Source organism: Physeter macrocephalus, chromosome 2, assembly GCF_002837175.3.
Source record: "Physeter macrocephalus isolate SW-GA chromosome 2, ASM283717v5, whole genome shotgun sequence".
Taxonomy (NCBI): domain Eukaryota; kingdom Metazoa; phylum Chordata; class Mammalia; order Artiodactyla; family Physeteridae; genus Physeter; species Physeter macrocephalus.
This window is the reverse complement of record NC_041215.1, coordinates 24,986,047-25,002,463: the sequence shown is the minus strand read 5'-3', so window position 1 is coordinate 25,002,463 and position 16,417 is coordinate 24,986,047. Positions and strand designations below refer to the sequence as shown.

At 47.3% G+C, this 16,417-nt stretch overlaps 1 protein-coding gene across 1 annotated transcript in view; it reads left to right on the top strand.

Moving 5' to 3' along the window:
- The first annotated feature begins 1,756 nt into the window (after positions 1 to 1,756).
- Positions 1,757 to 16,417, top strand: part of GPR39 (G protein-coupled receptor 39) — a 263,110-nt gene continuing 248,449 nt past the window's right edge. Inside the window, exon 1 of the mRNA XM_007102946.3 lies at positions 1,757 to 2,818. Coding sequence (XP_007103008.2) covers positions 1,963 to 2,818 — 856 coding nt within the window. The 5' untranslated portion in view covers positions 1,757 to 1,962. The remainder of the gene's footprint in view (positions 2,819 to 16,417) is intronic.

Sequence of the window (16,417 nt, the reverse complement as noted above, 5' to 3'; positions counted from 1 at the left end):
CACAAACCGCGGGGGGAAGCGGGGGTTGGCCAAACATACTACTTAGGGCTCTGTGGAGTAGTGTCAGAGAGGGAAAAGAGAGATTTCTCGGCCTTATAGCTTGTAATTTAACAGAGAAGGGAGAGAAAAAATAGCTATAGCCACCTAGGGTGCTAACTGTAAAGATGCAGTGGCCATCCAACTTTTTTTTTTTTTCCTCTGAGACAGTGTCAAAATTAAACATTCGCTGAGGGCCTCAAACCACATGCCCAGGGTTGGGTTCAGAAAATACAGTCCCTGTCTCTCTACGTGTATTGTTCTGGACTCAGCTCCTGAGCACCTTCTGTGCTCCCAGAATTCCCTCCGTTAGAAGCGTGGGTATACTATACTCAGGGTTTGACGGATCTGGGTTTTCCAGTCCCTCACTCACTTTATTATGGCCTCGGGGAAGCACTTATCCTCTGGCCACCTCAGTGTTTTCATCTTTAAAACGACCACATCATAGGGCAGTGGCTGTGACAATTTAAGAATGCTTTTCTGGACAGGCCTGTGCTACGCCCTCGGGATGAACAGATGAAGAGGTTCCATTTTCTTCCTTCGAGGCAGTGGTTCTCCACCTTGGGCAGTTTTGCCCCCTCAGAGGACAGCTGGCTGTCACTATTCAGCGTGGGACATGAAGATGCTAAATATTCTGCAATGCACAGGACAGCCCCCTACCTCCCCCGGCAAGGTTCCTTCTGACTTTAGAAGATGAAGATGGGCCCACTAGAGGTTTTCCTCTTCTGAGAAGAGCGAAAATGTCATGATCTTTATGGCCACGTTTACTCCCTCCTACCGCCCTTGGTGTCCTGGTCGCAGCTCCCTGGGAGGACGCGCTTCCCACCAGGGGCATCCTGGCGATGGTGCCACCCTCATCCATATACATGTCCCCAATTAAGCACCTCCCGCCGCTGCCGGCGGGAGAGGGGCCTGAGCTGTGGAGTGAAACTGCAAAGAGGGAGCCGCGCTCCTCGGGTCCCTCGGCAGGAAGGTGAGGCAGGCCCTGCGCAGAACGCCCGGGAGGCTTTGGGGGAAATGCAGGGCTTCTCTGGGGACCTAGTGGCCTGCTGGGGGGCGACTTGCTGGAGCAGCGGCTCCAGCCAGCGCACAGCCTGACCGTCCAGTGCCAACACCCCGGGGCCCGACGGCAGGGCACCAAGGAGGCGAGAGCTCGCTGGCTGCGCCACGGCGGCCCCGCCAGCTGGCCAGCGACCGAGGCGGGCGCCCGGGTCCAGCCGTCCCCCGCCCCCCAAACTGGCCGTGGCGGCGCAAACCTTCGAAGGGACCCCAGGGCAGGAAGGGGCAGCGTGGTCTCTCCCCGCCCAAGCCCGGGAGCGCACTCCAGCTTCCCCAAGGCGGTGGGATGCGCGTGGGACCGGACGGCGGCGCTGACTCGGCGGCGGCCGCGTGGGCGGCGAGGGGGATGGGGCCAAGATGTGGTGTCGGGACCATGCCTGCGAGCTGAGCACGCCCCCGCTGGGCTGGGTCTGCGGCCGGGAGCACAGGCGGCGGCGGTTAATGATTAATCGCTGACCACCCCGCCTCCAGCCGTTCGGGAGACGCTGCTCCAGGAGGGTGGGTTTGGCGCGCCAGGGCCGGGCAGCCGGGAGGGGAGCGCCCGGGACAGAGAAGGGAAAAGGGTCTGCGCGCTGGGGGCTGCGGGCTGACTGGTTGCAGCGAGATTGGAACCTCCTTCCTCCGCGCTCTCCCCGCCTCGCCCAGACGCTCCCCCCCCCAAAACCCCACCCTCGGACGCCTCCAGCCTCGGCTAGGTTGGGCTGCTTCCGTGAAAGCACCCGGAAGCCTGTTACCTTTTCCAGGTGAGCTCGAGAAAGCCCCGCACCCACTCTAGTGAGCTGCGGCGAGAACCTCGGGCCGCGCAGGGAGGAGGAAGGGGAGTTCAGAAGGTCTTTGGACGCCGCGGCCTGGCTGGCTGTCTTCCGCATGGCTTCGCCCGGCCGTCCTGGCAGTGACTGCTCCCATGTCATCGATCACAGCCACGTTCCCGGGTTCGAGGTGGCCTCCTGGATCAAAATCACCCTCATCCTGGTGTACCTGGCCATCTTCGTGGTGGGCATCCTGGGGAACAGTGTCACCATTCGGGTCACCCGGGTGCTGCAGAAGAAGGGCTACCTGCAGAAGGAGGTGACGGATCACATGGTGAGCCTGGCTTGCTCCGACATCCTGGTCTTCGTCATCGGCATGCCCGTGGAGTTCTACAGCATCATCTGGAACCCCCTGACCACGCCCAGCTACGCCGCGCCCTGCAAGCTTCACGCGTTCCTCTTCGAGGCCTGCAGCTACGCCACGCTGCTGCACGTCCTGACCCTCAGCTTCGAGCGCTACATCGCCATCTGCCACCCCTTCCGCTATAAGGCCATGTCGGGGCCCTGCCAGGTGAAGCTACTGATTGGCTTCGTCTGGGTCACCTCCGCCCTGGTGGCGTTGCCTTTGCTTTTTGCCATGGGAGTCGAGTACCCCTTGGCGAACGTGCCCAGTCACCGCGGTCTCACGTGCAACCGCTCGCGTACCCGCCACCACGAGCAGCCTCAGAGCTCCAACATGTCCATCTGTACCAACCTCTCCAGCCGCTGGAGCGTGTTCCAGTCCAGCATCTTCGGTGCCTTCGTCATCTACCTCGTGGTCCTGGTCTCCGTGGCCTTCATGTGCTGGAGCATGATGCGGGTGCTCACGAGGAGTAAGCAGGGCACGCTGGCCGCCCAGGGGCAGCAGCTGCAGGTGAGGAAGTCGGAGAGCCAGGAGAGCAGGAGTGCCCGGAGGCAGACCATCATCTTCCTGAGTGAGTCCTGGGTGGAGGGCCTCCTGGGAGCCGCCCTCGCCCCCGCCCCCCGCTCCACCTCACCCCCCCCATCCCCCGTCGCCGCCCGCGGTCCTCTAAACTCAAGGCTTGCCCGTAAGAGTGTGAACCTCACTTCGTTGAGGCTGAAGAGGCATGGATCTGAGCCTCTGCATGTTTCTCCTCTCTGCTTTGGGGACTTGGGTTATGGTCAAAAGAGTGCTAGCCCAGCAGTCAGAAGGGCTGCGTATGTTCCGCAGTGGCAGCTGTGCGATGGCTGGCCAAGTCACAAAATAGCTTGGGTAAAATGGAGATAACACTGAGAAATCTGAGGGTCCAGTTAGGTAGTATGGGACAGGTGAAAGTCCTTTGAGAAGGACCCAGTTCTGTGAAGATGAAAGGCAGCATCCTTATCAAGCCCATCTTTATCCTGGAGAACCTTTCTCAGGCAATTAGATTGTGTTCCCATTTTTCTCCTCCTTTGTAGAAACGAGGCTGTCGGGAACACACACAGGCTGGGACTGTATACCCCCAAAGTGATTTCCTACCCAAGTCTTAAGAAACTGGAGCTCTCAGACACACATCCCCCAAGGTAGTGCTGGCGTGTTTGCCCTGGTGGATCTGTTTCTTAACACAGAAACATGGCTGGACCGGCTGGCTTGTTTGTCTGATTCAGAAAATCTGGCTTCACAGATTTCCTGAGACTTGATTGATCACCCTAAATACCAGTTCCCTTGCAGAGAACTCGCTTCATTTTCCAAACTTTACTTGTCATGCAAATATTTAAAGTCAGATCCTCCTGTGTGCCAGGAAGGACGGGGCCCATGATCAGTAGCCCCCCAAGGCCTCAGAAGAGGGGCCTGGTGGGCTTTCATGGAGACACACAAAATGTACTGGAGCAAAGAGGTTTTAAAAATGTCTTTTAGCGGAAAGAAGAAAAACATATCCTTGTGGGTGTGTGTGAGTCAAGGGGGAGCTGTTAGGACAATGTTTCCCCTTTTCCCCAGCTCTCTTTCCAGTGTGGCATCAGAGAAGGAATAAATCATGGTGCTGTTTGTTTTGGTGTGGGAAACCTGAGAAACAGGTTCCAGGGCAAGGAGTTAGGAAGGAAAATTGGAAGGCACTTGAAGAGAAATGGAAAGAACTGGGTATTGGCCCAGCCATGCCCCTGGCTTCTGGTGTGTCCGTACAACTGACCTGACTTTACTCCGGGTCTGTGCGAAATGACAGGCGGGAGTTTGCGGTTTGGGGATGCCGACTCTGCATCAGGTGCTGTGCTCTTGGCTTGTATTTCCATTTCATAGAGGAGCAATTTCAGGCTTAGAGAAGACCTAGTTCAAATGCACTCAAGTGCAGCTCCCAGATTCTAACCTCGGTTCTCAGCGTGTTCCCGAGTCCAAGCTCACACTCTGGCCGCACAGCAGGACAGTAAATTGAGAGACGACATGTTGGGGCCAGGAATAATGACTTTATTCAGAAAGCCAGCAGAGCGAGAAGATGGTGAACTAGTGTCCCAAACAACCATCTTACCTGAGTTAGAGTTCAAACTTCTTTTATATTTAAGGGGGAGGGGGTGTGGCTGCTTGTTGCAAACTTTTTGGCGCTGGAATCCTTTGTTCTTGCACCGTACTGTACATGTAGGTCAGGTCAGGATGTTCCTATAAACCTCCAACAAGACAGATGTTATTCTCTGTTCTGCAACTTTTTATCTCTATATGAATGGAAACATGTTATATCTTGAAAGGTCAGAGCCTTGAGAGTGGGCCATCCTGTATATTTCAGGCTGTAGGCAACATTCTTGTGGCAAAAGCAATAGAATACAAAGGTTAAAGTAAAAGAAACAGATCCAAGATGGAGTCACATTTGTTCTTTGCCATTACAAGGGCAGGGAAATGAGTGGCTGCCTGTGGCTTTTTCACAGGCTCATGGGGAAAGGAAAATGAAATAAAGCAGGACTTTGATAAGGTGTTGCAGCCTTTCTGGAAATTGGAGTAGGGCGTCTGTAGCAAGTGACATTGTCTAGGGACTTAGGAAGGGCATCCAACCCAACTCAATCTCTCTCACCCATTGGCTTCTGCCCAAAATATTCCAGGAAGAAATGGACATTGGATTTGCTTGAACATCTGTTGAAAGACTAGTTCTTCTTTCCGCCATATACCCTTAGGCATATTTTAAACTTTTAGCAGTAATTTATACTTTAGTATGAATGAATTTCCTTTTTTTTTTTTAAATCTCCCACCCTAATTTAGGAATTAAGACTGCATTTGACCAAGGAAAAAAATAATTGATTCATCTTTGTTCTCTATTGTACTGATCTCTTTTTATTTAAAAAATTTTAATTTCTCTGAATAGATGTCTCTTCTGCTAGTGGGTATTGTTCCAAGTTGAAGTCAGTCTCCATTCAGACATAAAATCAGAATGTCACAGACTTTTATGTAGGGACAAATAGGAACTTGGAGATCATCTCATCCAATTAGTAATCACCTGGAATGAGTCTGTTCTCTCAGCTGCCCTCATTCTTTCCTTCTAGTTCTTTCCCGCTCTCCAGCTTTCTTGTAACAACTATGTATTAATCACCCACTGTGTTTCCAGCATAGATTGTTGCATGGCAATCAGGTGCTCAATGTGTGATAATGTCTTGGGGGAATTTACCATTTGTATTTAGCCCATTTCCTCTGCAGTAGGTTTCCAAAGCAGTTCTTGGAACTGTTCCCACTCCCAGTGAATTTCAAAGAGCTTTCAAAAAGCGTCACTAATTAACTCAAGTTAGGAAATAAATTAATGGAGTGAAGAGGAAGAAATCATGCCCTGCATCCATCAGATTGATACAATGCAGTTTACTTTGTGTTTCATAAAACTTATGCTTTGGGGCATTTTTAACCCAGAACAAATGAATATATATATTGTTTACAAATCGCTGAATTTAACATAGTGATTTAGCTTTTTAGCACTTGAGTTAACAGATGTATCAAATTAAAACAAATATTTGTTCATTTCAAACATATTTTGCATTTAATGTGAAATGTAAATGACAACACAGCACAAGATGTCTTTGGAGCTCCGGAGGCAATAAAAAAGCAATTAAGGAATTTTCCCCCTCATTGTTAAAAATGCTAACTTCTGCATAACAGAAGGGAAATTCATAAATCTACCCAAGATGAGGAAGTCTATGTAGAACGTATTAATTTTCCTTTCTGCATCTTTTGCTATTGTGCCTCACTCTAGCTGAGTGGCTGGGCTGGTGAATAATGAAAACAAATTGGGAACTCTAGGAGGGAAAGAGATCCAGGGACACCTCCTAGCTCTCAAGCAGTTTGCAGGAGAAAACAATAATAATGTGAAAGTACACGTTTCTGGACACATGAGTGTCCCTTCTTGCCTCTTGTCAGCTCAGTGAGAAATCAGTACTAGACATTTCTTTTTGCAGGGTCACAGCTAATATGACTTGTCCCATGCCAGAACAGAGGTTGCCTGGTCTGGATTCCTGTCTCTTCTGGAGGCAAGGAACTGGTGCATTTGTCTCTTTATACCTTAGATGTGGAGAATATGCAAAATGAGCCTTCTTTTCAAGAGGGTTTCCCAGACCTTCCATCTTTTTTTTTTTTTTTTCTTCCCAGACCTTCCATCTTATATTTCTGAACCCTTACTTGGAGTTATTTTCAATGCGTGGGGCACCAAGGTCCACAGACACTCGTGTTTGTGTCTGTTGCACCTGTGGCTTGCTGTCACATGTCACCCACTCAAAGTGGAGCAAGAGTAGTTGAAACGGAAGAGCTGTAATTTGTAACTTTCAAGAGCGTAAAGTGATTGGGACTAGGTTATGGCTACCTCCTAAGGACCTGTAGGGTAGTGATGGGCTTTCAACCATAGTTATGAAACATTTTTTTTTACAGATAGTTGTGAAATTACGAAATTAAAGAAACATCATAGAGGCTTAGAACTCTATAATAGGTACACTTTTTTTTGGCCTTCTGATTTGTTCTCCTGAGTCACAGGGAAAGGGGAGGAGCCGCAGAGAGTGATGGGAATTGCATGTCAGCTTGGGTTGATCTTGGAGACTACCTTGAATATGGACTTGGTCCCAAGTGTATTTAGAGGGAGAAAAGATTGAGAGCTGCTGCTGAACTTGAACTACTCTGAAAAGAAGGTTGACGCATATTTGGATATTTGTGGGCTGGGCCTGAGAGAAGCAAGGAGGAGATCAGAATCATATCCTCTGGGTCTTAAGACCTCAGATGTGAGGTCAAAGTCACGTGTTCACGGGAGAGACAGAGAAAGGAAGCTGACATGTTGACAGTGGCCCCTCTTTACAATCAGTACCTGAAACAAACTCTTCAAGTTAGTTTCTTAAAATGGAGTCCAAAATTTCCCATGAAAAGAGGTTTTATTGGGATGTCATTGTGAAAAACAAAAGTGAAAATTATGAAAAGAAATTTGTCTTATATTTTATCAAACATAGTTTCTAATCATATGTGAATTCTTACAATAATTCTTTTTAGAATGAAGCAAGTGCTTCGCTTGTAATTTTCCCGACAAAATAGTTGCGACAGCCATTGTGTGTGATCTTCTAGAACAGCAAGATTATGTAAAGAAAGCTTTCTCCCAAGAGCTTCTCTTCATTCGTTGCTATTTAATCCATCCTCATTGAAGTACCTGTCCTAGCATCATGCTTGTCAATTTCCCATTGTTTCAGGATTAACTGGTTTAATTCGGCCAGACCTTCCTTTGTCAGTGGCTTGTCATTTGGTTCATGTGTTTCTCTAGCTTCCCTTTCATTGACTTCATGAAATTCTGCACCCCACATACAGGCCATATGCAGAAATATAATTAATTGAAAAATCAATCTCTATACCCTTGTGTCTATCAACTGATTACATGAAAATGAATACCTTAAAATGCTCTGAAGTGCCCAAAGAATTTTTAAATAATTGTTTTCCTGACTAGTTTAAATCCTGGTGTTACTATCATGTCTGTGTCATTAATTTTCTTTGTAAAGGCTATTTCTGTGGTGTAAAGGGCTAAGCCAACTCAGTCTCTCAGGGAAATAGCACCAGAATTAAATTACTGACATTTTTAGAGTGAGAGATTATTTTGACTCAAATGTTTGGATATTTCAGGACAAAAGTTTTGCCTCGAGTATTCGGCTTGCTGCCTCTGTTCTCCTCCTCCCTTTATTGGGGTGGATGTGGCTATAATAAATGGTGCTTCATGTTTGTTTTTCTATTTGTGATACCTGTCATAATTTGCAAGTGTCCTGTGATCACCCTGGCAGACAAATGTAATAATGCTGCTTTATGTGTATAATCAGGCTGCCTCCAAGATTTCATTTCTCTGTTGGAGAGATGCATCGTTCCAGTGGAAAGGAATGGTGGAATCCCAGTCCCCATTAATTAGCAAGCCTGTTCATCTGTCTTAGTGGCATGCCTCATGGGGGCTGCCAAAGTGTAATAAGACAGCAGAAGCCTTCATCGAGGAATGCATTCAGCTTATTAATGCTAAACCCACTCAGAACAAAAGCCATTTGCGTGTAGAGAGAGCACAGAGGAAGCATATTGAATTGGGTGTCAAGGAGCCCTGTTCTGCCCCACTAGACAAGGTCCTCTGACCCACCACTTGGATCACACTGTCATCTCTCTCTGCCTTTTCCGTCTGCGCAGCTCCCCTGCTGGCCTGCAACCGTGTGACAACCCACCTGACTCTCCACCTCTACTCCTTGGCTGCGTACTGAGCACTGAAGAAAAGACTGGTTACCATTGCAGCTGTCAGTTCTTGTAAATAGATGTGTTCAGCCTTACCTGGGCCCTGCTCGCTGATAGCACCTTCCTTTGTAGGGACTGTCAAAGGGCTTGAGCTCCTGGAGCCCCTTTTCTATTTTGAGGGACCTTGATTGGACATGGCCTCACTGGAGGAATGTCTGCATCTACCCTCGCCTAGGCTGTTCGTGCTGCAGCTGCTGGGATCCAATTGATGCCCCCATTCCCAGGCCCATCAAGTTCAAGTCTGTTAATGGCTTCCCATGGCTCTTAGGTCAAGGATCAAAATCCTTAACATAAGGACCTCGTGGTCGGCTGCCCCTCCAACTGCATCGGGTGCAGTTCTCCCATTGTGTTAGTCTGCTGGAGCTGCTATGACAAAATACCACAGATAGTGGGGCTTAAACAGCAGACGTTTATTTTCTCACAGTTCTGGAAGCTAGAAATCTGAGATCCGGGAGATGCCAGGGATGGTTTCTGGTGAGTCTTTGGTTTGCAAATAGCAGCCTTCTTACTGAGTCCTCACATGGCCCTTGCCCTGTGCCCACAGAGAGGGAGATCTCTTTATCTCTTCTTTTTGTTATAAGGAAGCCAGTCCAATGAGATTAGAGCCCTGCCCTTCTGACCTCATTTAACCTCAGTCACCTCCCCAAAGGCCCTGTCTCCAGCTACCGTCACATTGGGGGTTAGGGCTTCACCATATGAATTTGGGGAGCACAGTTCAATCTATAACACTCCTTAATGTCTCTGTCCCATTCCCCCCTTTAAATCCTTCAGTAGACCATGGTCAGGCTCTCTCTTACCACCTGGTCTTGGCATGTGTTGTTTTCTCTGCCCAAAATGCTTTTCTGCCTCACTCCATGCTCTACCTGACTCCACCAGCACCTTCACCAAGCGAGCATCTTCAGATCTCCCCTGGGAAGCATGGCCCATCCTCCCTGACTTGATTTAACCTCCCTTGAAACAAGACTCATGGTTATAATTTTACATTTAATGGTGAAATCATTTGATTGATGTCTGACTTCCTTCTGATTCCTTGAGGGCAGGAGCTATTCTTAATCTCGCTCTTCACTGCCTTCATCCTAGCATAGGGGCTGCCCCACAGCAGATGTTCAATGAAATTTTGTTGACTGAATAAATACCTGAACACGCCTGAGCTTGGGATTGGGGAATGATGTTCTGTCTTCCCTTGGGTGTGCATTCCTCTAGAAACTTACCATTCCTCAGAATTTTTCTGATTAGTCCAAACCTAAAGATGCTCTCTTGAAAGGGATCTGATTCTTCCCAGGCCTCTGAAAAGTCAAGCCATGGTGGAGGACATTTGAGATTTTATCTCCCCTGAGCCAAGGAACAGTCTGTGTTAATCAGCCCCTGAATATCAACTTTCACTATATGTACCTGCCAGAGGTAACCCTGAAATGAAAGTGGTTAAGGTGGTGTTTAACAGTGCTTGTTAAACTCTGTTTAACCGGATGATAATGGAGTGAGACAACTCGAAAAATTATTTCTTAGCAGGCCCTTTCACCACTTGTTGACAAGGGTGTCCTCAGGGTGATGGAAAGAGGCTGCAGTGGGGGCAGTGTTTTGAAAATATTCAACCAGTATGTTTTTATTTCCCCCTTAAATTGCATTCACTTGCAGCCCTCTCCCTCAAGTCTTAACCAGAAGGCTTGTCACCCCAGGGAAGCAAAAAAGCAGGTACTACTGCCTTGGCTAAAGGTATTGTTTTCAGTTTTGAGCCTGGAAGCTGGACTTCTTGACCTCTTTAGCTAGGCAGTTGTCTTGAAAGCCAGGTTTTGGGAAGGGTGAAGAAAAGACTTCTAAACTCCATAGTCTCCCTTTTTTTTTTTTTTTTTAGCTGTGCCAGGCGGCATGGAGGATCTTAGTTCCCCAGCCAGGGATCGAACCTGTGCCCCCTGCATTGGGAGCGCAGAGTCTTAACCACTGGACCGCCAGGGAAGTGCCCATAGCTCTCCCTTTAATGTGCCATGAGCCCAGCCTGGTGGATAAGATCAGCCACCATGCCACCTGGTCCAGACAAGATCATAGCGAAGGGGCTTGACATTTCTCCTTGGCAGCCGTTGAAGGGCTTTAAGGGGAGAAGCAGCACCGTTAAATTTGTGCTGCTGCCCCGGGGGTGACAGCATTTGTGGAACTGCAGTTGGAGTCAACATACAGGCCTGGTCACGTTCCCAGAGTGGAAAAGAGACGACCCTTCACTGGGACACAGTCCTGGTGGAGCACCTGACGTCAGTTAGTTCTTGCTGCCATTATTCAGGCCTCTGGCTCTTGGTTTGTCCAACTCTTGCTGTCTCTGCAGCCTTCCATGGCCAGAGAGTGACTCTGCTTCCCTTCAGCTCCTTATCTGTCCCCAGCGTGGAGGCCCCAAGCTCCTCCACGTTGCATAGGCTCTGGTTAGGAGCTGGCTTGGTCGTACTTGCTCTAACTTATCTCCACTGTGCAGTGGTCTGTTTGTTCTTCAGAGACAATTTCAAGTCCCCACTTCTTTCTCCAAGCCTTCCTACACTGATCTTCCTGTGAACGATGAGCCATCTGAGACCCCATTTCTCAGATGGGGTCCCAGGTGTTGTCTCCCAACTATTCTTTTTTTTTTTTTTTTTTAAAGAATTGCTTTATTTATTTTATTTTTGGCTGAGTCGGGTCTTAGTTGCGGGCCCTTCGTTGCGGCGCGCAGGCTCCTCTCTAGTTGTGGCGCGTGGGCTCTGTATTTGAGGCATGTGAGCTCAGTGGTTGTGGCATGCGGGCTTAGTTGCCCCACCGCATGTGGGATCCTACTTCCCCGACCAGGGATCGAACCTGTGTCCCCAGCGTTGGAAGGTGCCTTCCCAACCACTGGACCACCAGGGAAGTCCCTCTCCCAGCTATTCTTGGGGCTTCCTGAGATCAGGGACCGTGCACACTCATAGTTTTTCAAACTACCCTACTGGGGTGGGGACGCAGTGGCTGTGAACTGCTTAATAGGTGCTGGGGTTGAAATTCCCTGACAGTGGTGCTGCTTTTGGGTAGGAAGGGGACCACACAAACTGTGATCCTCAGGAAATCGCTTCGCCTCTACCTGCCTTTCCTCCCCTTCCCTGTGGTAGGCAGACATCTGAGATGGCTCCTGGAATTCTGGAGCCCTGGTGTACGTACATCTGCTCCCACTTATTCAATCAAACACTAATCAAGGTGTTGCAGGGAAGGGATTTTGCAGAAGTAATTAAGTTTCCCAATCAGTTGACCTTAAAATAGGGAGATTTGCTGCCTGGGCTTAATCAAGTCCCAAGACCGTTTAAATCTGGGTCTAGCAGTCAGAGACAGGGGACCTCAGAGATTCAAATCACAAGAGGGGTGGGAGGTAAAAGACATTCTCCATTGCTGGCTTTGGAGATCTGGAGGGGTCACTGGCAGGGAATGTAGGTGGTCCCTAGGAGCTGAGCGCCAGGAAAGAAAGGGGGATCTGGGTGAGGTGAGAGGTGGATTTCCCCCCAGAACCTTCAGAAAAGAATTCAGCCTGGCTGATACCATGAGACCCTGAGCAGAGCTCTCAGCTGTGCCGGGTCTGGAGTTCCGATCTACAGAAATGTGAACTAATAAATAGATGTTGTTATGTAACAGTAGAAAAACTGATACATTCCCTGAACTCTGATAAGGGTCTCCAAGGTAGACACATGTCCTGCCTTAGTTATATCTTCCAAACCTAATCTCTAGAAGCTTCTCTGTGAAAAGTCCCACCTTCTAAGACCTGTACCCATGGCCCAGCCATTCCTGGATTCACCCACCATTTATTGAACGCCTGCTAAGGCTCAGTGATTAGGAAATGTACCATGATCCAGGGCACCATGGGATTTTCTCTGGACTTTTAGACTCTTATTTGGGGAATTCAAAATTGGCAGGTTTGAGTCCCATCAGCTGGAATTTTGAACCCGTGGATACCTTGGTTGTCAAAGAGGAGGACTGTGGTAGATTCATCTTTTAGTTATCATGCTCTGGGTAGCTCTTTTTCCTCAGAGCCTGGCACTTAGAAGGTGCTGAACGAAAGTTGGGTGAATCAGTGAATGTCTGGGCAGCTTTGCTGCTTTCCAGAGCCTTTGCACCAGGCAGAGCGCTTACATTCTTCATCATTTGGCTTCAAATGGAAAGATGGGGGGCGAACAGTAGGAGCCAACCCCAGTGCCGAAAGCAAGTCTGAGTACGAGAAATGTCTCAGGCTAACAAACTTTCCTATTTTCTGATGTTAGGGTTTCTGCCAACGGAGAAACTTGAGAAAATTTCCTGTTTGCACTTACTGTGTGTAAGAGCCATTCTGGCGGGCAGGAGCCTGCCAGCCATCTCATCAGGCTGCTTTGCACATCTCAAGGGTGGCTGGGTAGCTGGAGAGCAGGTGGTGGTACCAGGATCTGACAGACGGGGATCGGGAGGCTGCAGCATCATGTTGGAAACCAAAGGCATGCATACGTGGGAGTCAGGCCCAGTTGGGGGATGAGGTTCATTGAATGTGTAGAGAAAAGCCATCTTCTTTCTCTAGTGAGGGGGGAAAAAAATCCAGCTTACCTTAGAAATAAAACGCTACACACAGGGTATTGAGGTAGAAGCAAACTCATTTGGTCTCTGGCTTTACATATTGTTTTTCTTTGGAAGACATGGTCTACTCAGCAGAAACAAAGCTTTCTGGGAAGTTTATGGGTCGACTTTCTATGTGCCACAGTTCTGAAGGATGAAATACCGTGTTGAACTGACAGCTGCATATTTTGTATATTTAGAGGACAGCTGACGTGTTGTCACTGTTTTTCACGTTTGTCTCGACAGGGGAGGCAAGTGAGGTTTGCTTTCCAGAGGGTGAAGAAAACTTGTGTATAAGTAGCCTGTTCTCCTTCTTGGACCTGGAGTTTTTCTCATTACTGAATCTCTTGAAGGCCCCTTCCTCCAGGAAGCCTTCCTGGACCGGCTTCACCCTGCTCTGAATTCTCCAGCAGGTCTTCGCGTTTCACTTCAGCGCTTCATTCGTCAGGTATTTATGGAATCCTAAAACGTGTCATTTAGACTTTAGAGATCAGGATGCTCATTCTCCCCTTCGAGGAGCTTAATATTTCTCTAGTTGGGGCATCAAAGTGTAGAGGTGGAGCCTTGTAGAAGGAAGCCTAAAAATACCCTTGATGAAGAGTGGCGGGTTAATGGCTGCTTATAAAGTAAACTGGTTCTGGGCACCGGCGTTTTTAATGGGGTGGTTAATTGGACGTCACCCACCCCAGAGATGTTCTCTCCAAACTTGACAGTCACCGCGTGGTCCATGGAGCAGCAGCATTAACATCACCTGGAAATTGTAAACTGTAGAGTCTTGGGCCACACCCCCCACCTACTGAATTAGAATCTGCATTGCGTGCAGGTCTCTGTGACTCCTACGCAGATGAAAAGCTTGAGGAGCACCCATCTACAACAGGTGGAAGGGATTCTTTAACTCAGAAAGAATGGAAAAGGATGAACTGGGAATGACTGAACTCAGCAGATGTAGTAAGAACTAGTTAAGAGTTGTAATAGGAACTCTAGGTAGTCATGACAAGTAGGAATTTGCTCCATGACGCTTAGGCAGAAGAAACTTCACATTATTTTGAAACAGAAACTTAAGTCAGGCTCCAAACCTCCATTTGCAAGGTAGTGAAAATTCAATCTCAGTGAAGTTTAGGGGAAGACGTCCCCTTCCTCATGTTTTGTTAAAATTCAAGGGGGCTTATGAGATGCCCAGAAAGTGGGCTCTTCGAACAGGATGTGGTCCAGCTGGGGGCCTTGTTGTGGGCGGTGAGGGATGAGGAGGGAAGAAACCAGGATGCCAAGTCTGGTGCACGTTTCTTTTTTGTTGTTGTTGTTTTTTTTTTTTGGCCACGCTGGCGAGGCATGTGGGATCTTAGTTCCCTGACCAGGGAAAGGGATCGAACCCGCGCCCCCTGCAGTAGAAGCACAGATCCCACAGAACCCCTGGACTGCCAGGGAAGTCCCCTTGAGTACCCTTCTTATGTTTGGGGACTTTGCTCTCTCTTTATTCTTCCAGTTTTATTGAGATACAATTGACATACAGTGTTGTGTAAGTTTAAGGTGTACAGCATAATGATTTGACTTCCATACATCATGAAATGTTAAATAAGTTTAGAGAGCATCCATGGTCTTCTGTAGATACAAAATTAAAGAAATAGAAAAATTTTTTGTCTTTACGATGAGAACTCTTAGGATTTATTCTCTTAGCAACTTTCATGTATAAGGTACAGCTGTGTTCATTATATTTATCATGTTGTACATTACATCCCTATTAGTTATCTTATAAACGGAGGTTTGTACCTTTTAACTACCTGCATCCAATTTCCCCCTACCCTTACCCTCTGCCACGAATCTGATGTCTTTTTCTATGAGTTTGTTTATTTTGCCACAATAATGGATTGACAACACTGTGTTCGTTCCTGGTACACAGCGTAGTGATTCACTATTTCTACACATTTCAAAAAGATAACCATGAGTCTAGTTACCATTTGTCACTATACAAAGATATTACAAAAGAATTGATTATATTCCTCCAACTGTACATTTCATACCTGTGACTCATTTGTTTTGCATCTGGAAGTTTGTACCTCTTAATCTCCTTCATATATTTCTCTCTTCCCTCTCTGGCAACTACCTGTTGGTTTTCTGTATCTATGACTCTGTTCCTGTTTTGTTATACTTGTTCATTTGTTTTGTTTTTTAGAGTCCACTTACAAGTGAAATCATAAGGTATTTTTCTTTCTCTGACTTATTTCACTTAGCATACTTCCCTCTATATCTATCCATGTTGTTGTAAATGGCAAGATTTCATTCTTTTTTATGACCGAGTAATATTCCGTTATGTATATATATGTGTGTATATATATAATATATATATATACGCATATCTTCTTTATCCATTCATCTATTGATGGGCATTTAGGTTGCTTTCATATCTTGGCTATTGTAAATAATGTTGAAATGAACATGGGGGTGCGTATAACTTTTTGAACAAGTGTTTTTGTTTTCTTTGGATACTCAGGAGTGGAATTGCTGGATGATATGATAGTACTGTTTTTAATTTTTTGAGGGATATTCATACTATTTTCCATAATAACTTCACCAATTTACATTCCCACCAACAGAGCATGAGGGTTCACTTTTCTCCACATCCTCATCACCCCATGTTATTTGTTGTCTTTTTGATAGTAACCATTTTGAAAGATGTCAGGTGATATCTCCTTGTGGGTTTGTTTTTAAAATTAATTAATTTATTTTTAGTTTTGGCTGTGTTGGGTTTTTTTGTTGCTGCACGCGGGCTTTTATCTAGTTGCGGCGAGTGGGGGCTACTCTTCGTTGTGGTGCGCAGGCTTCTCATTGCGGTGGCTTCTCTTGAAGCAGAGCACGGGCTCTAGGCATGCGGGCTTCAGCAGTTGTGGCACGCGGGCTCAGTAGTTGTGGCTCGCGGGCTCCAGAGCGCAAGCTCAGTAGTTGTGGTGCACAGGCTTAGAAGATCCGCGGCATGTGGGATCTTCCTGGACCAGGGCTCGAACCCGTGTCCCCTGCATTGGCAGGCAGATTCTTAACTGCTGCACCACCAGGGAAGCCCTGCAGTGTTTTTTTTTTGTTTTTTTTTTTTTTTTTTTACTAGTTGGAAGCTTTTAATTTTGTTTATTTTAAGCAACTTATAAGAAAAGTCTTGGGTACATGCATTTTTTTTCCACATCTTTATTGGAGTATAAATGCTTTACAATGTTGTGTTAGTTTCTACTGTACAACAAAGTGAATCAGCTACATGTATACATATATCCCCATATCCCCTCCCTCTTGAGCCTCCCTC